At 46.1% G+C, this 25205-nt stretch overlaps 1 protein-coding gene across 1 annotated transcript; it reads right to left on the reverse strand.

The window, feature by feature from the left end:
• Positions 1-479: 479 nt before the first annotated feature.
• Positions 480-25205, reverse strand: LOC110474361 (sodium/hydrogen exchanger 2-like). Its single transcript, XM_077786616.1, is given in 13 exon segments — positions 480-643; positions 1485-1557; positions 6418-6552; positions 7769-7883; positions 8217-8336; positions 8338-8472; positions 9520-9590; positions 11732-11821; positions 14967-15163; positions 18695-18912; positions 22140-22390; positions 23117-23580; positions 24950-25205. Coding segments are annotated over 13 exon segments (2289 nt in total).

The following is a 25205-nucleotide window of genomic DNA, read 5'->3' on the forward strand; positions in this document are numbered from 1 at the left end:
ATGAATGCTCATAGCGAGGATCCACCAGTTCCTGAGGAGAAGAAGAAATCTGTTGCTGTTTCTGATCTTTCCTCCATCCCCTAATAAAACCTTCTTCAAGATTATCAAGTTTTTCCCAACCTATAATCCAAATGCTCCCTGCTGTTTAGCCTGTCCCTGAAAACTAATGAGAAAATCCCATATCTCACCTTATTGAAACATCCTTCCTTGCAGTTGGAGGCAGTTTCAGCAATTTTCCCAGACTAAACTGGCTAATTTTTCCTATAAATTCCTTAGAAATGTGCCCTCAGCCATTCCCTGGCATTGCTGATGCTCAGCTGGGCATCTTTTCCCTGAGTTCCCACTGAAAACCCAACACTGGGCAATAAGAGCGACTTTCCATGCAAACCACTCTGGGTATTCCACCCTGTCCCCTCTGTCCTTTCCAACGTGGATCTTATTTACATTATCTACATGTCCAGCAGCCCTCCCTGCAGGAGTCAGACCCCTCCTGAGGAGCCAGAGCATCCCTTGTGTTTGTACATCTCCAGAGACAGCTCCTTCCTCCCGGCCCAGGTCTGGCCGCTGGGCTGGGGCGGTGGGATGGCACACACGGACTTGGATCGGTTCTCCTTCACCTCCCGAACCTTCTCCGTGTTCCCCACTGTGGGAAGAGGAAAACCACGAGAAACACCATGAGAAACACCACGAGAAACACCACGAGAAACACCCTTCTTTGTGGTTCAGCAGGAACACTGAGGTGGCCATGTGCTGTTCCCCTCCACTTCCCAATTATAAAACAGGAGACAAAGATCAGTGTTTCCATGGAGGAAATAGCCAAAAAAGTTAATTACACCCAGGTTTACACTTCAAAATACATAAGGTATTTGGATCAATATCATCATTCTTTTGTCAGTCCACATCTGCAGCTTTGCAGAGCAAAAATTCACATTGGTGGCTTCCTTAAACCAGCTCTGGAAAACGCAGGTGTACTGCTGGAGCACCTGGAATGTGCTGTTGTTGTATTATGGGATTACAATCTCCTCCTGTTCTGACACCACTGTATGTCAGGGGCCATGGTGCTCATGTTTTCCTTGGGTGGAAATTTACCCAGAAATAATGTTTTTTATCACTTTTCTCTGCTTATAGTAATGGTATATATTCAGGAATGTGCTTCCTGAAGTATTCCTGGTAAACTGTGGACTAAAACAGCTACATCCCAGGTTGAGTGAGGCAACCTGACCTAGTTGGAGATGTTCCTGCTTGTGGCAGAGGGGTTGGATTAGATGGCTTTGAAAGAGCCCAAACCATTCACTCCAACCTCAGGTGTGCTGAGAGGGGCACCAGGGTGGGAAGCTCTTCTTTCAGCTTTTCTTGCTCATCCATGAGGCTCATTTAAAGAGCCCCACTTTGTCCCACAACCTCCCTGGCACCTGCTGGGCCATGCCAGGGGGATGAGGGTGGGCAGGGGAGGGCAGGGAACGACCCCCAGCTCCCCAACTTACCCGTGAAGGAGCGGCAGAGCCTGGCCTGCGGGACGGCCTCGCCCTGCGCCGAGCACGAGTCCTCCTTCTGGGACTGAGGGAGAGAAGGGCTTTAGTGCCTTGTGAAATCTGTTCACTCCTGCCCCACAAACCAATCGTCTGCAATCCCTAAGGATTCCACTCCCGTTCGTTTCACTTTTGCCATGTAAAAATAAACAACAACAACAAAAAGAAGTCTATTGCTAAAAATAGACTGAAGAGACGGCAGGAAGCATTTGCAGATGCTGATTTACTACAACAGAGAATCATGGAATGGCCTGGATTGGAAGGGACTTTAGAGATCATCCCATTCCAATCCCTCTGCTGTGGGTGGGGACACGTCTCACAGGACCAAGTTGCTCCATCCAAACTGGCCTAAAATCCTTCCAGGAATGGGGCATTCACAGCTTCTCTGAATAGCACTTCAAGCTCTTTATGGAGCATCAATAATCTAGAAATAAAACCAAGCTAGTGTCAGAGGCTTAAAGAATTAAGATTGCACAATACAGCAATTATGTTTTGAGTTCTGGAAGAGGTCTGAGCTCCCCAGGAATGGTTCAGCAGAGAGGATGGGAAGGAGCAGCCCTGGAGCTGGGAGAATGGGGCAGGGAGTGCAGAAGGCAAAGCTGTCCCCAGGATATGGATGTTTCTCACCTTGGCTGTTCCCCACGTTGGCTGCAGGCCAAGGAGGCAGGTAACGAGCTGGCACTAACGAGCTCCCTGTCCTTTCACTCCAGTGCTAATCTCCACCCTCCAGGACAAAAAAATAGGAATGAAAAAAATAAAAATCAGGTAGCACAATGCCGCCTGGATTGTTCGGTGCCTCTGTATACTGGGAATAAGTCTCTCACGCAGCTGTGATTTGGCACCTCTGTCCAGAAACCCAGACTGCCAAAATAACTCTGGACACCTCCCAGCCTGGTTTTCTGTTTTGTTTCAGTTGGTTCTCCTCCCTCCCCTAACGAGGACCGCTGCCCTCCATCCCTTGTTCTCACTTTTATTGACCATTTTAATAACAATGCCTCCCCGGCTCGGGCAGCAGCGCCCGGCTCCCTGGAAAGCCATTCCCAGGGGCACTGAAGGATTCTCAGAGCATGCTCCATGAAAGGGCTCTGACATAATTACCAAAGGCACCGTGTCATTTACCCACATGGCTCACAGGCAGCTCCAAATAAGCTCCTTCTGGGGGAGTGCACTCCTGTTTTGGCAGGAGAAAAGAGGACCAAGTTGCCTGGCTACAGGTGCAAAGATTTTCTGGGTGCTCCGTGGTAAATCAAAGCTGTCCTGCATCTCAGAATCTGCCCTGCCAGCTCAGGCTGGGCTGGATCCCTGCCTAAAATAAGGCAAGCCCCAAAAGCAGCTGGTGCTGGAAGCCAGCAGTGATGCACAGCTCCAGGAAGCAGCAGCCTTCGGCAGGAATTTTGCCCTTAGGCAGAGGAAGGCGAACTTTCTTCTGGAAATAGATAGTCTTGGAGTTAATCCCCTGGGCTGTGGTTCAGAGCTGAAGTCACCTCATTCTCCTGCCAAGGTCCTTCTGCCTGGTGTAAATCATTTAACCTGCTCTGGAAGAAGGAAGACTGTTCTTTTCTTGCAGCTTTTCCCTGTTTGCTCTCCAAACTCTCCTTGGAAGAGGCTCCAAGAGCCCCCTCTCCATGATGTGAAAGCACCTAAAGTGCAGGAGAACCCTAAGGCACCTAAAGCCACCTAAAGCCACCCAGGAGAGGTGACTCAGAGCCACAGAACAGTGGAAAGGGCTTCAAAGATCATCCCTGCCCAATCCCAGCCCCTCCTGGCCACAGAGCTGTGTCCATCCCGGGGAGGGCACTGCCTTCTCCTCGGGGGGAGATGGATTGTCCAGCAGCCAAGATGAACTTGGCTCCTTCCCAGCCTGGGGAAGCCACCAGCCCAAACGAGGATGTTCTCCCACACATCCCTGATTGTGTTTGGGGGGAAAAGACCAACCAGCCCCTAATAAAATATGAGTTTCACTGAGCTACAGCTTCATATTTAACAGCAAAGCTCTCAGCAGCTTCACTAAAACAGAAAAACAGACACTCGCCAAACAGAAAAAACAGGGTTTCTACTGAACCAAAGGGATTTTTTAATTATTCCCTCGGCTCCTAGCGCTCAAGGTAACACCAAGGCTTTTTTTCCAAGACTGGCAGTGGAATTGCTGGAGTTTCACCAGCACCACAGGGGTTCCAGTGGCCCTTTGCTGGAAGTTTATTTCCCATCCCTGGATTCCCAGTTGGGGTTGCAAATACAGTTGTAATGCTTCCATCTCGTGGTGAGATTTAGAATAGAAAAACGTGGGCCACAACAGCATCCAGGTTTTTCTTGCTGACTCAAAACCTGGAAGGCCAAACCCTTCCCCATGAGACTACAAAAGATGGAATATCTGACAATCAGAAAAATCTCTAACACTATTGACATTGTTCATTAATAGCTCTTTTTAATCAGGAAAATACCATTTTCTTTTCAATTTGGCATGGAAGAAACATGAGTAGCTGCTTTTTCCCCAAAATCTGGTAAGTATTGAGCTGCTTATAATAAGCTAAAATCTACTTTTTAGCATAGTGTTCCTTCTTTCTGCTGACAAATTCTGCAATCTGTCCTCCTACAGCATGAAGTAACAGCATTCACCCACCCTCCTTAATATTATATAATATTATATATATATAATATTAATATGGGGCTCTGTTAGAGCATTATCCCATCACTTTGGGGCATCATTTGATTTCTATTCACAGTAAATGAGGTAATTTTAAGTAAAATCTTAGAAATCAGCAGAAAAGCTGCTGGTGACACAAAACAGGTCTGGCTTGTCCTTTTGGACACTGAGGGATGGTTCCTGGTTAAAGCCACCCTTACAGGTGTCACTGGGATCAGTCCCCAGTATTTACTATCATCTCCCAGGCTGGGCAGCACATCCTGATCTTGTGGAAGGTGTCTCTGCCCATGGCAGAGGCTTGGAACGGGATGATCTTTAAGGTCCCTTCCAACCCAAACTATTCTGGGATGTACATCTGCGTCCCTTGGCCTGGCACAGAGCCAAGGTGGCTGCAGTGAAGGGGTGTGAGCAGTACCAGTAAGCGGCTCCAGTGACACAACAGTCGGTGTGCAGCATCAAATTGGCATTTTCCAAAATGCACAGGGCATTTCCCACCCTCAGAGGGCATTTTTCATCATCCACGAGTCAGTACAGACACAGAGTAAATCCTACTGCTTTTGCAATTCCCCAAAAACCATTCTGCTCCCCCAAAGCCCAGCTGCAAGCACTCAAAGGAACAGGAGAAACAGCTTTCCCAAAGCTCCTGAATTTCCCACCAAATGCAGCAGAGAAGGGGAAAGCAGGAGCACAAGGGTTAACAATCAAATATCCTTAAAGTAGAGAACGTCGTGCTCAAAATCAGCCGGAGTTTGATGTTGCTCTTTTGAAGTTTAATTATACCAAATGTTCTACAGGAACATGCCATGTTCTTGCCTATCTGTTCTGAATTGTAAGCACCAATCAGCATGTAAATGATCAAATTAAATCTTTTAAGTTGTTTGCAAGAGCCAGAACACCTTTCTGGGAAGGAAGGGCTGAGCACCAGCGGTGTTTGGTGCAGTGCTGCTGCTCTCGGTGGGCTCCTCCATGATTGGCACTTCCACAAGGAAATTGGAGTGGAAAAAAGTCCACAGCACTCCCAAGTTCTTGTGCTGTCATGGAAAATTACTATCTAAATAGGGAAGGGAAATTTATTTCTTTCTAAAAGGTCATTTTGTTCTCATCAGTGATGGAGCTTGGCTGCTTAGATTAGGGATCACAGCTCACACTTGGACAGTGCTGCAGCTCAAGCCATCAAAACCTAAAATTTGGAGAAGTGAGTGAAATTTAGGGATAGCTCAGCAATTACTGCAAGCACCAACCCTGCCAGAGCTCAAAGAGTGTTTGGACAACACTTTCAGGCACAGGGTGGGATTCTTGAGGATGTTCTGTGCAGGGCCACGAGTTGGCTCAGTGATCCTCATGGATCCCTTCCAATTCTGGATGTTCTGTGATTCTGCACTGCTGCTGACCTGGGCATTTGGGAGCAAAATATGACAAGGGTTAAATGCTTTAGCTCTAAAGAGTTACAGAGGATGGGAGGAACTGAAAAAGCCAAGCCTGCTCCTCATGCATCATTCCTGGAAACCTTTCTTTTCCATAGCTAAATGTTGGCCCAGCTTCTCTCACCAAAGAGCAAGTCTTTACCAGGCACAGACATTGCATTAACCCTGTTTCTCCTCTGATTCAGAATGTAAACCAACACAGAGCTATCCAAGCAGTAAACTGGAAATTTTTTTGTTTCTTACAGGCATCTGGTAAGCAAAATTCCCTCTATTTTACTTCTTTCAAGCCTACCCAGAACAAGATGTGTTTTAAAACAAAGAACTTGCCCCCAGAATCATCATAAGAAAGATTACAAAAATGCTTCTGTCCTTTCAAAAGAGTTAGGAGGAAAAAAACACTGAGCAGTTTCAAATATTTACACTCTGGATCACTGACAATGGGGGGAGACAAATTCCTGTCTTCAATGAAATCTCCCAGAAAAGAAAACATGGGAAAGCCAGACCTCAGGATCTGCAAAGCGAAGGCCAGTCAGTGACATTTGCTCAGTAAAGAACTTTGCCAGCACGGCTGGAAGTCTCTGTTCACAGAGCACTGAACGGGGCTGTGCTCAGGATGGATCCTTGCTTTGCCAGGAGCTGGGCTGGGGAGTTTTCCCCTTGGTATTTTTTTCTATTCATTGGAATGCGATTTGGGACCGAGACCTTTTTTTTTTTTTAAGTTAAAATAACAAGATTTATCTTTTGAAGGAAGCACCATCAGCAATAAGAAGGTTGTGAAAGCAATCTGTGCCTGGTCCTGCTGGCCAGGGCTCCCTCTCACCTCCTTCCTGGAGCTGCAGGAGTCGCTCCCGCCCATCTCCACCAGCAGGTTCTTGTGCCGCAGGATCAGGAGCTCCTTGGCCCGCTCCGTGGGCTCGCTGTCCCCGGGCAGGGTGTGCCTGTTGTACGCCGGGCCCTGCAGGGACACACGGGGCTGCTGGACACGGGAGCATCCCTGTCCTCCTCCGGGATCCTCCTCCCCTGCAGCCAGCCCGCCCAGCCACGGGCAGACGCTGGTGGAGGAGAGGTGGGGATGGGAAGAGCCACGGAAGGGGATGGCACTCCAAATTCTGGGGTTTTCTTTTATGTGAAGTCACCCAAGAAATCCCTGAATGACAAGACTGAGTTACACCTGGCATCCAGGTGACAGAATGAGTGCGGTGACTCTGCTCGAGGTGCCTTCACAGCTTCAGCCTCCGATGTTCTGTATTAACCCCACCTTCCCACAGAAATCATGCAGACAACGGGAACCATAAATCCTCCTTCAAAAGCCACCACCCAGCCATGCTGAAATCTCCCACTAACACCAGTGGGAGCTGGGATAATGCTGTCTCTACCAGGGGTTAGGCTGGATTAATGCAGGACTAAGCTCAAACTGGAGCTGTGCCTTCATCTTCATCCCTCCACCATGTCCACAGGTTTCTTCCCAGCCTTATCCCATTGTTTCCCTCAGCTCAGCAAAGGAACAGGAGGGGGAGGCTGATCCCTCTGTGCTGGGCTGCCCACACCAGCCCCACTCGTAAGGACTCCGTATTTTATGTGCAATCCGTAAAACAAAGGCTTAGGTGGATTTTAAGGCTAAGTCTCCCTACAAACAGCAATTCCAGGTGCTGTGTGAAACCCCAGACATGGTCCATGACTCTGTAAACAGCAAGTGTGGTTTATGCCCTTTAACCACCTGGTACCAGTTCCATGGCAAAACTGCTGGGTGGATTTAAAAACTCTGCAGATTAATTCCTGCTCACAACTCTCATCCATGGGGGGAAAATGTACCATGAGGGTAACCCCATCTCTGCTCTGCCCTAGAGATGCTGCTGGATCTGCTAACCCAGTGCTTGAAGTTCCACGTGCTCCTCCTTTCTCCTTTTCCCTGCTGGGTACCGATGCCGAAAATATTCCATGAAATTATAGGCTGACTGGGTGAACCTTTCAAAAGCTGTCAGGCAGCAAACAGAAATGTGCCACTGACTTGGAAACTGGATCTGGCTCCACACAGCCAACTATTCTCTCCTCACAAAGAGACATCCTGGGTAATTATGGAAATATTCATAACATCTGCTCAGGCTGTTCGGATAACCGAGGAAATTTGTGTTATTGGACACTTAAAATATGGATGGAGGGAAAAGTTGTACCGTCCTCCTGATCCGGTACAGGTTCCTCGCCAATATTTCCTGCATGTTGTCCAGGACATCAGGATTTGGAGTGTCCTCCAATTTTTGGTCTGTTATGACAGTCCTGTCGCTGCTGCTGCAAAGAAAAGCAGAACACCTTATTTTGGAAGATGCACAAGAAATACATCCCCAAATCTCAGTGCCCCTTTGGGATCCCACCACAGCCAACATGGCCAAGAGCTCATCTCTGCAGATGGAGCTCACGGCAAAGCAGGAATTTAGCATTTGCATCAGAGCTGGGCTGTCCCTGGTGGATAAAAGAGCCATGGGGAGCTGTGGCAGAGCAGAACCATCTGTGAGGTCTGAAGTGGCCATTCAGAACATTTAACAGTGCAAACCCATCCAGAAATGGGCAGGAGCCTCTTCCTCAGAGCACCATTTCCCTGTGACTCGTGGGCATACAGGTGACCCTCCATGTGCCACCATCAGTGCTGGCTGGTGCTCATCTACCCCATCATTTTTAGCCCCCAGGTGCTGAGCTGGAGCTGGTGTTTGCTCACAGGAAGGAGGGGTGGGCCAGGCCGTGGCCCAGCTGCCCAGCCTGGGCCAGCTCGATGGCGTGTTTGCGCTCCAGCTTCTCGTAGAGCAGCACGATGCTGGACTTGGGCTGGTCGTACTCCCTGAGCAGGATCTTCTGCAGGTATTTGCTGTTGAAATATTCCAGTCTGTTGGAGAACAAAATGAGATGGGTTTAGCCTCTCCCCTGACTCCCCAGCACCAACAGACCTGAGTAAGGCAGCAGGGTCATAGCCCACCACTGCCCCATATTCCATTAAATTCCATTATATCCCATTAACTCCTCCTCAGAAATCAATGGTCCAAGAGGTCAGTCCCTAATTATTTCTGCATTACAGTATATGAGTCAAAATATTAAAACTTCACTAATTACAATAAAAACTCCCCAAAAGTGCCAGATATATCATGAACTCTTCTAGAAGTGCTGCATCTGCAGTAGCCACAGATTTCAACACTTCCAGATTCCCTCCTGAGCCATTTCCTCTTCTTTTCTGCTCAAATCGTTGAATAATTTAGGTTGGAAAAGACCTCTGAGATCATCAATCTCTCTAAGATCTGCTCACAAGGAGCAGGATGCTCCTCAGCAGCAGTGTCTCCCATACCCTCTAGTGGCACTTCCAAGCATGGGCATTCCTAAAAAATCTCTACCAGCTGCATCTGTGTCTGGACCACCAAGGAATTAAACCTGGTAGATAGTATTTTTTGTATATTTTATGGTATTTGTATTTTTTTTTTAATCCTGATGCAATTTTTCAAATTTTAAAATGTACAAACTCCCAGAATTTAATGAAAATGGAACATTTTGCTACAGAAATCTGTAGAGATCCTCTGTTATTTCAGCCCACAACAAGCAGTGCTGCAAACTCAGCTCTTTCATGCTAAATGTGCACAGCCTGGGACAGGCTGTGTGTCATGTCCATGGCACTTCCAGAAGATTTCTTTGGGCCAGAAGGGACAAACACAATAGCAGAGGAGAAAGGATCTTTTTAGGGTGATGCAAAAGAGGTGTCTGCAAGCAGGGAACTGCCCTGAAAACCTGGTGTCCCCTTGGACAAGGAAAAGCTGCCCCTCTGTCACCTCCCTTGTGCCATGAGGATGAACAAGACCCACCTGCCCACAACGCAAACTTTGGGAATAGAAACCAACCTCCTTTTTTTCCTACACATGTACACAGTTGTATTTTGGTAAATCCTTACTTGTCTTTCCAGTAATACTGTCCCCAGTGTCCAGATATATCTTCAATGCCAGCCAGCAAATGATCCAGGAACTAAAGAGGAGAGAGGATTTTGCTCTACGCTGGTTGCATACGTGATGAACCCAGCCAGCAAACAGCAACAGCCACACACACAACAGGGGATGCTTCCAGCTGGGGATATGGAGCTGGGAAACAAGGAGAAAAGGCACTGGGATAATCTTCATCCACTCATCCATTGGTGCTGGAGTACAATGAGTGGGTTGCTTTCAGGTGTGGGCAAGCAGAGAATAAATGCTGAGGCCATGAATCTGCTCTCTGTGATAGGCACAGGAGGGCTGATGGCTCCCATGTTCTGCCCTCTGGGCCTTGACCAGCAGGAAAGGCTCATTTTGGGGTTTTTGAGGACAATTTGTCTCAGGAAATCAGTATCTTCAGGATATAAATGTAGGTAACACATATATGTTAATCTTCAATAATAAATACTGCCTTCCCCCCAGATACGTCCCACTAAATAAAATCATCATATCATTCTTTAGATAAATACAGTATTATTGTTTAAAATTATATAAAAAATACCAGCCTGGTTGTGTTTTCCACCTCAAAGTTAAATGCCTGTAATTTCCCAAATTGCTTTCCCTCCTACTGGCATCTCTAAACTGGGAGAGGTCTCTGCTCTGCTGCCCTCCACACTCAGGCACCGATGACCCTGGAACTTTCCACAGCTCTACATTTTTTTTAAAACTATCATTTTGGGGGAGTCAGAGACAGAAAAGTTTAGAGCAGCTGGCTCAGCCCTGCAGCCTGGTGTGGGTTTAGTGCCCTCACATGGCTGTTGGCAGCTGTGTGTTCCACAAACATTACATTGGAGGGAAGCACTGACGTGTCCCATCCCTGGGAGTGTCCCAGGACAGGGCTTGGAGCAATTCAGGATAAGGGAAGGTGTCCCTGCCCATGGCAAAGAGTGGAATGAGATGAGTTTTAAGATCCAACCCAAACTATTCTGATTATTTGGAATTACACTCACACACTCTGATCACTCCTACGAGCAAGAATATCCCAACTATCCAGATGGCAAAATAAATTTGAGGAAGAAAGCTGCTTCTAGCTTCTGCATCCCTGAATTCCAACTATCTGCATTTTTACCTTCTCAACTTAATTGGTGCATGGCCATTTTCAGCTCACACCTCCTAATAAACACATTTCTGAGATGATTTACCATTCACACCCTAACAAAAGAACAAAGTCATCTCTGTTCACAACTGGAAAAAGCTCCTCAGCCTCCTGAGCTGTTGTGTTAACCTCAGACAAAGCCCTGCAGTCCAACCCCATTGTGAGGATGCCAAACACGTTTTACAAATGTCCTCAGCCCCAATGGCTTTATTGCTAAAGAAACAATGACAATAATATTGCTGAAGGAGCCATACCCACAGAAACGTGGCTAGGATTGAACAATTAGATTCAGAAATATATTAATTTTCCATTGGATGCAAATGCAAAGGCTCAGCTGAGTGGGAGAGCAGCTGATCTCATGGAGCTGAGCCTCTCCCTGAAGTCCTCTGTGGCTACAAATACCAACATTTGGGTGGTGAGAACAAGGGGAATGAAATCTCACCTTTGAGTTATGGATGTAGAATCACAGAATGGTTTGTGTTGGATGGGACCTTACATCTCATCTCATTCCAGCCCCTGCCATGAGCAGGGACACCTTCCACTGTCCCAGGTGGCTCCAATCCCCATCAAACCTGGCCTTGAATAATTCCAGGGATGATGCACTTCTGAGGTTCCCTCCAATTTAGCCCCAATCTTATCCTCTCTTTCCTCATTTTTTTGCAAAAATATCCCAACCAGCGGTGGTGATGAGACTAGAGAGGACATAGAAGTTCCTACTCCTGAAAGCAAGCAAGCCTCATTTTCTTTCTTTCTCTTGTTCCAGAGACCAGAGAAATATGAGTTAGGTTAACTTAAAGTTTTGGGCAATAAATAATCTTTTTCTCTCGTGTTTGTTCATTACCTTATATCAGCCTGATTGGTGGCTGCTCTTCCAATGCAAAAAAAATTCCATGGTTAGGAAGCTGAACAGGACTTCCAACATGGAAAGGGGCTGACCTGCAGAGGATTTGGGAAAACTGCAGATCTGCAGGGTCCCTGGAGACATGCACATTCCAGGAGATATCAGAAAGCTCTGGCCATGTGTTGACAGATGCTCCACTTACCCGAATGTGGATCTGCTCTCCCACGGTGGGAGCACTCTCCCTTTTCCTCTTGACAGCCAGCAGGTCAACGAGGGGACGGATGGTCATTCCCTGCAGAGTAACCACCCACACAGAAATCAGCCTGTCCTCACACCCCATTTTCTGCACTGGCGTGGGGCTGAGCCACAGCAACCCTGCTCTGGTGTTCCAGCAGCCTCCCTCACCTGCCCTGCTTTCCTGGCAGGGTAAAACCTGCAAAGCTCCAACAGGACCAGAAATTGTTCTCCCAGGTGTGGCCCAAACACTTTGTTTGCTCCTGGTTGGAACCTGTCAAGGGGAACTCACAGAGAGGCTTCAGGATGGGGGAAGAAACCTCTGCGTGCCTCCTCCGGCCTCTCCGAGACCACAAAAAGCCAACCAATAATTCCAAGGTCAAGCCTGTGGTTTGCTGTCGCTCGTGGCCTCCCAGATGGAAAGGGGCTTGAAACAATCCAAGTTCAAATGCCTGAAATGGGGATAATCCTTGAGATTTCTCAGCACGGAGCCTCCGCCAGCAATTGTCTGCCCACTCCTTAAGCACTGTGTGTCACACACCATTACTCCAGTGATCTCTGATGGCCAGCCAGTGGCTAAGTTTCCTAATCAAAGCATCCACCTGGTGGGAAGGGTCAAGGAAAAGTTTTAATATCCTTTAAGCCTCGTGAGAGAACTAAAACGCTGCTGTGGTTGTGCTTCTTAGTCCGGCTTCTACATTAAATGACTTTTCTAGTGATGGAGTAGTTGATGTTTATGACTTCTGAATGTCACAAATGCTGGCACGGAGGAGAGTTGAACACATTTTTAATTGCAGAAACAATTAATGTGTCATTTTAATAGCTAATAGCAATAAAAAATGTGTCGCTATTCAGAGTCAATAACACAGAACTCACAAATTCCAGAATAACAAATTTACAAAAATTAAGCAGAGACTGTGCAATCTGGCCTCTTGCCTTCCTGGATTATCAGCTGCAGTTGTTTCCAATTTAAAGCAGCATTTGGGATGTTATGGGAATCCCATGTGTCATTCCAGGCCACACATCATTTCACAGCACACCTGCAGGTCCCCTGTGCTGCTCCTCCACCCACCAGGGATAACTCATCCCAGGGAGTGTCTGACAGCTCCATCACAGCTCACACAATGTTTTCCACCTCCAGAAATCCAGTGGGACAGTGCAGGCATTAAAAAACCTCCTCCCTCCCCAATTTGCTCAGAATTTCATGGCAGAGGTCAGGGGCCAGTAAGTTGAGAGAGTGAACTTCCAACAGTATTTGATTTTAAAACCACACCAAGAAGCTGAACAATGAGGGGAGGTAGTGACATTCCAGACAAGCCCAGAGAGCTCCCTGGAGAACTTCCTGGTCTACGTGGCACATATCCAGCCTGCTTGGAAGCTTGAGGAATTGACAATGGCTCAGTCAACCTTCTCAAAATGATTAACCAGGCTTGTTGTGGGAAGAGCCTTATGCAACTGGGTTAGGAAGGCCAAAAGAGAGGAGTTTCCTGGCTTGTGGAATGCACTGACAGAGGCACGGGTGGCTGAGCCCAATAGCTCAAGGGGTGTTCATTCCTCTGTGGCACAAGCATTTCCAGCCAGCAGGGGCAAGATTTCCAAGGGAATCATAGGATTTCGAGGGTTTGAGCTCTGACAAGGTGGCCCAAACCAGCCTAAAAGACTCCAAATCACCTCTGCCTTGGTTTCTGTCCTGTTTAACACAGACACTCCCCAACAAGCCTATATTGAGATCACTGGGAATATAGAGAAAACATTTTGCATAAAACAAGAACAAAAATGTCCACTATGCACAGAAGTTGTTTCACAGCCAATACTTCTCTTGCCCTTTCCACACACAGTGACCACGAAAGACACTGGGATGGTAAAAATAATATTTCCTCCCCAATAACACATCCATCGATGTGTCTGGCAGCAGCACCACAAACTTGATTTGCAAAGCCAGGTATTTGAAGGTCCTGTTACATTTTTCTGTGCTGAGCTCCAGCAATATCTTTCTGCCTCAGGCTTTAAGTAATTTTCCTGGTTTTTCCCTCCCCTGTTGTCGTGGTGGCCCCGGCCCTGCAGACACAATGCTCCTGCATGGCTGAAGGTCAGGGACACGGGGACCCTGCTTAACTCTCACCCTTTTGCACGGGATGACATCACCAGCTGGGCTTTGAGGTTACACAAAAGCCCTTTTCCTGGCCCCAGGAAGGATTTCCCGAAGCCTGGAGCTGCTGCCTCAGAACAACTTTTGTGTGAGGCTCAAGAGCAGCTCTGCGTGAGCGGACGTGCCTGCGGACCGGGGCTTTTCAATTTCTCACCCACATTTGCATCTTAAAACTTGTCAAGCTCCACCTAAGCACATCCCCCCGCCGGTCTGGCCCCTGCTCTCTCCTTTCAGGCTGAGGCTTTGCCCAGTCCCACTGCCCTGCGGCTCCCAGCTCCGATCCCATCGGCACAGCACACTCTGATCCATCCTCCGCCACTTCTCCAGCTCAGGATGAGGATTTAGGTGGACGTGGGGAAGCAAAATCAACCCAACCCTCCACATTGTCCCAGTGCTCGACACCCACCTGAGGGGTTCAGTCAGGAAAAGCAGGAGGAATTGGCTCTGAGGGTGATGCTCAGCCACGGAGCCACTCGGCAGCTGCCACCATGAGCCACCATCTCCCAAAGGCCCAGAAACTCCTCTGCACCTGGTCAGCAGCTCCACATGGACCTCATGTCCTTGACCAGGAGCTCTCAGGGAGTTTTTCTACATGAGATCTTTCCCAAGCGTCCACACCCCACTCACTTCAGTCCTGTGGAGACCACTCTTTGCTTTTTGGGATAAACAATGGGTGGACATCAGCCTTGCTCACTCCAGAACCAGACAACCCCAACTTTGCCACCACACCCTCCTTCAAATGTGGCTGTGTTTGCCAGATGAACTAAGAGCTGTATTTTAGAGAAGCCTTTAGAGACTTGTTGCTGGTCAGAGAAGAGCAGGGAGACACCCAAGACCCTGAGATCCCGCAGAAAGCTGCAGGAATGGTTTTACCACTAGATGTCACAGCAATGCTGAGAGCTGCTGCTCCTCCTGGGCCCTGGAGCACCACAATTCCTTAAAACTCAGTGCTGGAGCAGCAGAACTTACAGCCCCAGCACGAGGGAGAGGAACCTTCTCCCCCAGACTCCTGGAGGGGACCTAACCCCGAGTGTGTGCCCAATACTGGTTTTACCTGCACGAACACGGTGAAGAGGATGACAACAGTTGTTGCTGCAATGAAGAGCTTTTTCCTGTGGAAGTCAGGCAGCAGGAAAACCAAAGAGAAGCAAATGGCCCCTCGGAGCCCCCCATAGGCAATGATGAACTGGTCCTTACTGGTGATGGTGTTCACGTGAAATCTGTTCACAAAGAAAGTCAGCACAAGAACCCCTGAAAAGCAGGAAGGTAGATTGAGGCACATCAGTCAAATAGAACAATTAGAGAAAACTCACAATCTTATATTTTCCAGTAAAACACCATGGAATTGGTAAACACCAACTACAAGGAACTAACCAGGGCACAAGGGTGGTATATTCCCAATATGCCACTGGAGAACTTTTCTTCCAGTCAGGTTGAAATTTGCTTTGTCCAGATAAAATTTAATCCTCGACGTATTTCTAATTTGAGAGATTACAGATATTGACTGCCTACAGTCCTGAAATATGAATTTATTTATTTTAATTGGTGATAACAAATTACTAAATTGCTGAGGTTACAAATGCTTTTGAGGCAGATCAATAGCAACAATTTAGCCGCAAATTGCCCTCCTATTTGCCAAAGTTTCCAAGCAGTAGCTTGGATAAGTAGCTATATTCCACTGTGTTAATGTTATTTCTTTCCCTCAGATTTATACTGTACAAATTGAAGGCCACGTGAGGTGACACAGCCATTGCTGTGATTTACAGCCATTTGCAAATGCACAAACAGATGCAGAAAGGTACAAAAAGTCAGGCCTTAAATCAGTAGGCCGTGATTTTAATCCCAATGGATGTGATAAACATCCCATTTCCCAAAGATTAACAGCCATTTTGAGAACTGATGGCACTGCCTGTCACTGACTTTTGGTAGGAATTAGCTGGAGCCACAGCACTGTTGCTTTTCTAGAGGGTGTTTGTAAAAGAAATAAAAACAGTGCATTTATTATGTACATATCAAACATCTACCCACACACCTCCAGCTAAAAACAACTGAACTTTTTTTACTGTACATTGGAGGAGTGTGAAGAAAACAAAAAGCTGGGGATGTTTGGGAATAGGGAACTCAGTTAACTGAGTTAACTTGTGGCACCTTCCCCATCTCTGGAGCTCCACAGAACTGGTGCCCAGACCAGTAGACAGGAAGCATTTGGGTGTCAAGGTTCTTTGCAACTTAAAAAATAAATAAAACAAAGCTTCCCTCAGATCACATCCACCCTTATTCTACAGCTCAGGCAGTGCCGATGATTTAAAGGAACAAAATTTACTTGAGCTGATATCCTGGCCTTTGCCTTAATTTAATCCTTCCTCATAAATTATTATTAGGATTCCCTAAACTAATTCAAGGCCAGTTTGCTCCAAGAGATGACATATAATTAATCATTCTGAGCAGAATGTATTTTCTCCTGCAGATACCTTGGGAAAGAGCAGGAGGAAATCTCCCCAGGGCTTGGATATCAGCAGAGCCCCAGTGCTGCCATGCAAGGGCTCTACTTTCCTTTTTAGATGATCTTCCTCATAGCAAAGGAATTCCCCAGGTTTCAGCAGAATCATTTCTCAAACATTTAAAGCACTGAGAGTGTTCTATGAAGGACAGGGGCACAGATTACACACCAATCCCAGCCCACCTGAAAATCCCCAATTCCTGTAAGGAAATGTGAGGGCACCTCCCTTTTCTGGAGCAGTGACTTAGGCACCTCCAGAATCCTAGAATCCTGGAATTGTTAAGATTGGAAAAGCCCTCCAAGATCATCAGGTCCAACCATTCCTCCATCACTGCCAAGGCCACCACTAACCCATGTCCCCAAGTGCCACACTCACACATTTGTTGAACACTTCCAGGGCTGTTGTCTCCACACTGTTTTGGCCAACCCATTCCAATGTTTGGCAACCCTTTAATGAAGAAGTTTTCCCTACTATCCAATTATTAATTAGTTATTAATTAATCCAGAGCTGCTGGATGGCTCTGGGCAGGCCAAGGTTTAATCTCAACCACCATCTCCAAGGCAGGAGTTTCCCAGCCTGGCTTGGTGCAGCCTCTTCCCAGTTCTCACCCTCCCAGCTCCAGCAGGAACACCCTGTTCAAGACCACTCAGACAATCCCCAGCCCTGGTTTGTGAGTTTTATTTAATTCCAGGGAGATTTTGACTGGAAAAGGGTAGCTGCAGCCTGAGCCCTTTCCTAATAATGCGCTGCATAATTTAAGCTGCTCTCAGATGGGCTGTGCTTAGGGAGGATTTTTGGGGTGCTTTGAAGCATTGCTATGTTCTTATATCTTGCAATGAAGAATTTTTGAACTAAAAAAAAAAATCAAACTCACTTAGAACGCCTTTCATCTGAGCAAATAATTTAAGAGAAACCACCACTTAATGGAAATAAAACACTTGAATGTACAAAAAACTGACTAATGAGCACATTTCCAAGTACGGTGCACAGTTATTAAAACAAACTTTGGCATGTCCTAACAGCTAATAAACCCCATTCTGCTCTGCCTTGCTAATCATGGCCTAACCTATTTAAACAATTTCTTGAAGTGTCTGTCAAATTCGAGTTCACTGCTTGACTTACGGGTTTGTAAACATAAATCCTGTTGAACATTTTTAAGCTCTCAAATTCTTTGCCAAAAATGTGTGCTGTTATTTTCACAAATATTGTTAAGACATAAAAACATCCATAACTGAGGCACTCTGAACTCATTAGGTGCCAAACACTGTAAGATGAATGGAGGTCCAGCCTCTCCCAGCATGGAATCAGCACAAGATGCAACTGAGGAGAATGGAAATACAGCACATCTGTATTTTTCTGGTAATTTCCAATGCATGAAAATGGGATCCCAGAGAATCCTGGAACCAGGACTTGGTTTTGCATGGTAATTGTGGCTAAAGAAACTGCAGAGGGCAGTTAGCAGGAGAGTATTTTCCTGCTTTGCTCCTCATTATCACCAAGCCTTGGTCTCTTCATTGCTGTGAGGTTGGTCACACACCCTGACAGGTTTTCCGGGGATGCTGTAGACTCTCCATCCATGGAGATAACCAAAATCTGGCACAGTCTTGCCTGCCCCTGCTCGGGTTGGAGCAGATGATCTCCACAGGCCCTTGCTAACCTCAGCAATTCCCCAATTCTGCCACTCTCAACCCTGACCTGAAATTCTTGAGTAGCAGCAGGAGCATCCTCACAAGTTTAGGTCCCAAATCTCGTCTACCCAGGACAGCTACTGGAATGTTCCTCCAGCTTCCCAGTGAAGGATGCTGCTGTACATCAGCTTGTTATGAATTAAATCCCTTAAATTCAGAGGATTTTCATGGATCTCTAACTCCAAGATATGTATCTACAAATTCCCTCCTGCTGGGAGAATACCAAGGGACTAAAAACCACTGAAATTGAAGAGGAGATCATGGCAATGAAGGAGGGTAAAGGAAGATCATGGCAAAAAAAGGGACATTGATAAAATAGATCTCATGAGAGCTTCTGTCCAGCACCAGTGAATGCACAGAGCAGGAAACTGCAGCAAAATGCAAGATGTGGAATTAAGTGAGATGGAGGAGCAGGAAGCATTGGCTGGGATGTCCAGTTCAGTTCTAGCATTCCCATTTGGAATGATCACACTGCAGAGCGAGCAGGAAAGGATGATGGAGGGGCAGAGCACCCTCTCATCAAATGGAATCTCATTCCTCACTTCCATAAACAATAACATACATGAAAAACCAAGATCTACAACTTCCCCTACCAAGTGCCCTCCAAACGAGACAGAAGATAACCGTGAAGCAAATGTAGGGCCAGTTCCACTCGTGGTTTTCTCCGATGGTGGAAACTCCGAGGAAGATGAAGATGAGGGTGTCGCTCACGCTGCTCCACATCTTCATGAAGTACTTGACTGTGGTGTGGGACTTGAGGGAGATGTTGGCCTCCACGTAACGCTTCATGCCCATGGCACAGGAAATGATGCTGAGGAAGTGAAAAATAAACAACAGAAAATAAATATGTCTGAAATATGAAAAGAAAAATATGTTTTTCTATTTTAACACAGAAAATCAAACATCAGTTATAAAAAAAGTGGGTTTCATCAAGTTTTGGATGTTTGCAGATATTTCACCGAGGGCTGATTTACTTCCTACCTCAGGCCAAGAGCATCAGGACCACTAGGACAATAAAATACTTCATAGGTTGCCCAAACTACCCAAATCTGGACTTTAACAGAGGAACAATTCATCACCTGTTGCATTTTATCACAGCACAAAGCAACACCTCCAACTAACACCCAACTCCTCCCATCTCTCCACACTGTTTCCAGCTCTTTAACTCTGCCAAACTCTGACCTTGCAATTGCCTGGCAATTTTTCATGGATAATTGGTTCTTCAAGTTCCAGGGAACATGGCATTAGCCTAATTCATCAGCTTTTCAAATCAATGTATTTTCAGGCCAGCAATCCTAAGAGGTCAAAAATCAATATATTTTCAGGCCAGCAATCCTAGGAGGTCAAAACAATTGAGCGCTCAAAATGCTGAAGATCCATTTTTTATATTTTAATCTGGACCAAACGATTTCTGTTCAAAATATTGCAGCAGGAATACAAAAATATTCCAAGATCTTAAATTTCCAAGATCTGACTTCCAGTGCCGCTTGGTAAGGCCATCCATATTTTTATTGCACTGAAAACAATTTCCACAGGGAACATCACAGTTGTTGGATCACAGAAAAGTCAACAGAGGAGCAGATCCTTGGCTGGTCCCTGGCTCTGGGTGTGACCAGGACAGGTAAGTGACCTAAACAAAGGTGTTGAGAGAGATGGTGGCTCCCCCAGAACTATCAACTAAGAGATGCTCAGAGAACTGCCAGGCAATTACAGCTTTGCACTGAAAATACCCTGTTTAACCCCAGAATTTCACTAACATTCCCCATTATTTTGAAGACACAAACATTTGGGTCTGTTTGAATTTAAAACTGGGCTTTAGGGAGAGGATTTGTGGCAAAAGCAGAGGATAGGAAAGGTCAGAATTGGGAAAGTCACAATGCTTTTGCTGAGGAATGGGATCCTCTGTTACCCAGCAGCAGGAGACCAAGATTCAAATCCCTTTTTCACCAAATATTTGAGTTCACATCTTTCCTCTCCTAAGAAAATGTACCAGTACTTAAAAATATTCTAATACAGGTCTGGTTTGATTTATCCTTTTTAGGTCTGACCTGCTTTGCCAGAAAGAGCAACAGGGACTGAACCACAGACTAAAAAACAAAAAAAATTCTTCCATTTCTCTGTCTGCCTCAGTAAGTAGTGGGGGATGTAGTTACAGTTAAAAACTAAGAAATCCAAGTATTTATGGGCAAGTAACTTCCAGAATTGTGGTTTGGGGAAATGCTTATTGGACAATGGACATGGGATCACAGCAGGGTCACAGAAAGAGAATAAACTTTGTCTTGTCCTGGCTAAAGATGGACATTGCTACCAAGGCAAAGGGCAGGGAAAAGGGAAATAAGAAATTTAAAAAATTAAACTAAAACCCATTTGTAGAAGAGTTTCACAGACTGAGCTGTATTCAGATTTTTTTATATTATTTTGGCGTATGTAGAATCGATTTTTTTGGCAATCAAATTATTTTTCAAAGAAACAAACTGCCAAAAGCTGCTTCTTATAATACAGTATTCCCTGGCCACAACAGAATGAATTGTTTGAACTCCAGATCTATAAGACAGGCATTTATAATTTGGCAATTAGAAGGGCACAGTGCAGGAATCAGCTGCCTTTGCCATTGTTTTGCTTCAGAAAAAAATGCATTATTCAAAAGAACAGCAAATGGGTTCCATAATGGGTACAGCAGATTGTGATTGATAGAAGGAGACACCATTAGGATTGAATGTTTTCTGCTCCACGATGATTATGCAGCATATTTATTTCACTGTTCTATCTTGCAATCCTATAAAGAGGCTTTTCCTACCTATTCCCAGAGCTGGAATTGTTTTCAGTAACACTCAAATATTGCTCCTATTAACCAGCTGAGGAAACAAAATCTGCGAGACACAGGAGTGGTTTATATCCAAAGGAACATCATTAGTTTTAAAATAGATCTCTCAGATACTTCTGTGCTGAGCTGGGAGCCCACTTCATTTTTTTATTTTCTTTTTATCTTCCTTCTCATCAGCTGCACAGTTGTTTCCACTGCAGCCACTGATGCAGGGTAGGTGCATTTTGGTGTCTTTTGGGGAATATTAAATGGTTGTGATCATCAGCACCATCTGACTCAGTTTGGGTAGGAGAACCACACTCAGTAGATTCCAGCCCACAGAATACAGGAGGGCTGGAACCCTCTGGTTTTCCTCTCCCTCTGCCTTCCAAGGTGAGATTTATTGAACATTGGGGTCTTTCTGTCTATTCCTGTCTCAGCATCTGCTCTGACAGTGAGATGTCCAACGAGGTAAGCACAAAGCTTAATTAGTCCCTTAAATCTGAAGGATCTGGCCCAAAATTATTCATTTTATTGAAAGATCTACCCAGCTAAAAGAAAATTAAATGAACTGAAATGATCTGTGACAGCTTTGGCTGAAATTGGCCAGCAGATTCCCAATGGAGACAGAGGTGTTGGTTGACACCTGAGGCCAGACATGAGCTGTGTCTGAGCTCCCAAAGCCAAGTCAGAACCTCCAAAGCAGAGTTTTCCATTAGAATCTGCTGCTCCCAAAAAGCAGGAGTATTTCAGGCTTCAGTTCCTGTCCCATTCACTTGCTGCTCTGTCACACCAAGGGCTGCCAGGCAGGACATGCAGATGGGGAAGGGGATGTGAGAACAGACGCGCTGCAAACCAAGATCAAACCTTTCCAAGGAGCTGACTTAAATTCTCCTTGTAACTCTTCCCATGTTGGTTTTGACTGGGCCATGTGGAAAATTACAAAATAAGCTGAGAAACTTCTTCTGGCTCTGCCAAACCTACCAGACATCTCACTGTTGGAACATCCAGCCTTTCCAAATAAAAACCATGGAGCTCAAACAAACATTCCTCAATAACCTACATAAATCCACCATCAGCCATCGTTGTGCAATTTGGGAAACAGAGTGACACTTGGAGAGGGCCCTGCTCCTCGTCATACACAGATTTCAAAATTTTAAAGTGTTTTTGGCTATTTTTCAGTGAATATAGGCAGGAAGTTTTCCTGGAGAGAGGAGCTGCAGGGCCTCACTTACGCCACGATTCCGGAGAGGTGGAACATCTCTGCAGTGAGGTAGGACAGGTAGCTGTAGAGGAACACAAAGAGTGGCTCGATGACACGGATGTCCTTGGTGAAGCGCGTGGTGAAGGCGGCGGTGAACCCAAAACTCAGCCCCACTAAAACTCCTCCCAGCCCAACCACGAAGAATTTTCCAACTCCAGCAAAAACATCCACACTTTTGATGGTTGGCATCTCGCAGAAAGAGCGGAAGAGCTTGTAGAGCACCTTGTGGGGGGAAGGAAAGAGGGAAACAGCAGTTAACTGGATGTTCACCAGATGTGGCCATGACACCAAATACACTGCTGGGATTTCTGCCAGTGCGGCATCACCTCCTGCCCAGGAGGTCTGGCTCCCACCAGGGGACTGCTGTGGCCCTCACGGACATTTCTGTCCCCAGACATGGAGTCAAAGAGAAACCTGAAAACTTCTAAGTTCACCTGAATGCTGCCAAGGACCTCAGTGCCAGAGAATTGGACCAGGAGTCCTCTGCTAGAAGGGGTTGCTGAGGACTTTTCCCTCAACAAATCACAGAATTATTGAGGTTGAAAAAACCCTCCAAAATCATCAGGTTCAACCAATAACCCAGCACTGCCATGTTCACCAGTAAACCATGTCCCTAAGTGCCACATCCACACGGTTTTTAAACACTTGCAGGTCGATTCCACTGCTTCCCTGGGAAGCCTGTGCCAATGCTTGACTGCTTTTTTCATGAAGAAATTTTCCCTGATAGCCAATCTAAGCCTCTCCTGGTGACACTTGAGACCATTTCCTCTCATCCCGCCACTTGTTCCCTGGGAGAAAAGACCAACCCCCACCTGGCTATGAACTCATTTCAAGGAGCTGCAAAGGGGAATAAATTCTTCCCTGAGCCTCTTTTTCTGCAGCTCTTCCATCCGATCACTCAGCACCATCCTCTGCAGGTTAAATACCCCAGCTCAGGCTGGTCCTTACCACGGTCACGGCATCGTTGAGGAGCGATTCCCCAAAAACCAGGATGTGCAGCTTCTCGTTGACGTGGATCTCCTCAAAGACGGCCAGCACGGCCACGGGGTCCACGGCGGCGATGAGGCTGCCGAACAGGAGGTTGTGCAGCAGGGACACGTCCTGCAGCCGGAAAGCTTTCACCTGGCAGATCCCATAGAGGGAAAAGCCGATCCCAAACACGTTCCAGATGGTCCCCACCACCGCGTAGAGCAGGATGGTGCCGATGTTCTCGAAAAAGGGGCGGCTGGGCATGAAGTAGCCGGCGTCCAGCACGATGGGGGGCAGGAGGTAGAGGAAAAAGATGTCGCTGTCCATCACTGGTGGTGACCTATCATTTAGTCCATAGATGATTCCCCCCATGATGAGTCCCACAAATATCAACAAACAGCTTTCGGGAACGACGGAAGGCAGCTTGTTGTAGAGATGGAACCCTGCAGGGCACGGAAAGATAAAACTGGTGTTGTCTCATCAGCCCAAACCCTCTGAAAGTCCCCACACTCCCACTGCCAGCAGGTTACACCTTGGAGTAGCACAAATAAATTCACACAGTGAGGGTGAAGTTGCTCAGAAATTGGCTAGAAAATCTAAAAATTACTGAAAATACCAAACTTCCTCAAATTACTGTCTGTTCAGATCTCATTTCATCATAACATAAAGTTAGAGAGATATATTGAGGTAATAAACAAAAAATAATAATACACATAAATAAAAAAGTATTTCGCATTATTAGTTATGTAATCTATGCAGCAGTCCATCTTCAGCACTAACAGAAATAGCAACTTCTAATTTTAAACAGAAGGCAGATTCTATACATTAAAAATCACAAAAAGTCTTCCCATTAATTACAAACAGGTCCACTTTTAATAGTATTTAGTCATTAGCATTTAAAGCTAAAAAATGTACAATCAAGCCTGTCTTGTGCAATGCCCAACATAGAAAAAATCACCACAAGTATAAGGTGAGTTATTAAAAAAAAAGTCATAGAAACAAATCTAATTAAAATAAGAATAATAAATTTAAAAAATCTCTGATCATTATGTCTTCGAGCATGTGACTAGAAAAAAGGGTCTCATTATGTATCATGAAACTAGTTAGAAAAAAGATCCTTTCCATTTGAAAAATTCAGATCAAACCCAATCTTACAGATTTCTCCATTCTGAGAAAAAGAAGTACAAGAAAAAATGGTGTAAAATAACTTTTATAGTAGTATTTTAACAGAATTGAAGACAATTCCTGGAGAGGAATATTATATATAATTTTCACTTTCCTGTGCCTAGTTTGTCATAGGAAAATATAAAAAGATCAGATATTTTGCATAACTTAAATCTTTTTTGGATGACCTTGCATGGAGATTTCACTTTAGCTGTGTAACACCCTGGACATGGATGGAATTATTCCTTGGCCAGACACAGGGCACTTTTCTAAGAACAACGAATCTTCATTTTAAGATGAAGATGTCAGTGGACCACCTGCACAGAGCGTGGCTGGCAAGGAAATCAAGGTGAACACACACCTTGGTGTGTCCTGCAGCTAAATCAAATCCCTCCTCCTGGAAACTCAGTATTTTTCCTCCAGACAGCAACAGCACTCCCAGGTGTGAATTTCTAGGTGGAAAGCCACCATTTCCAACCTAAAATGCAACTGGTTTTCCACCTGTGCAGTGTCTCTGGCTTCACAATGTGTGAATTCCGAGGGTTTGGCACGTTACCTCAGGCTCCAAACCAGAGTGGAGATGGAGCAAAAGCCACACCACCAAGACTGAGATTCCCCGTCCCTCCTCATCCTCTCAGGAGGCCTCACCTATTTTGGCCAAGGATGCCAGCATGATCCAGAGTGTGATTTCAAAGGGGACCTGGACGTGCTGATAATCCAGAGAGAAGAAGGCGTGCTCCGAGGAGTCGTTGCCCGGGGCTTCCTCGGCGGCCCAGCTGATGTTCTCCAGGACCGCGTCCTCCAGCAGCGGCTCCTGCAGGGCTCCCACCCTGGGGGCTCGGAGGATGCAGGAGAGCCAGGAGCCAGCCAGGACAGCTGCAGCTCCGTGTCCATGGTTCTCCAT

This window comes from Lonchura striata, chromosome 14 (assembly GCF_046129695.1).
Source record: "Lonchura striata isolate bLonStr1 chromosome 14, bLonStr1.mat, whole genome shotgun sequence".
Taxonomy (NCBI): Eukaryota; Metazoa; Chordata; class Aves; order Passeriformes; family Estrildidae; genus Lonchura; species Lonchura striata.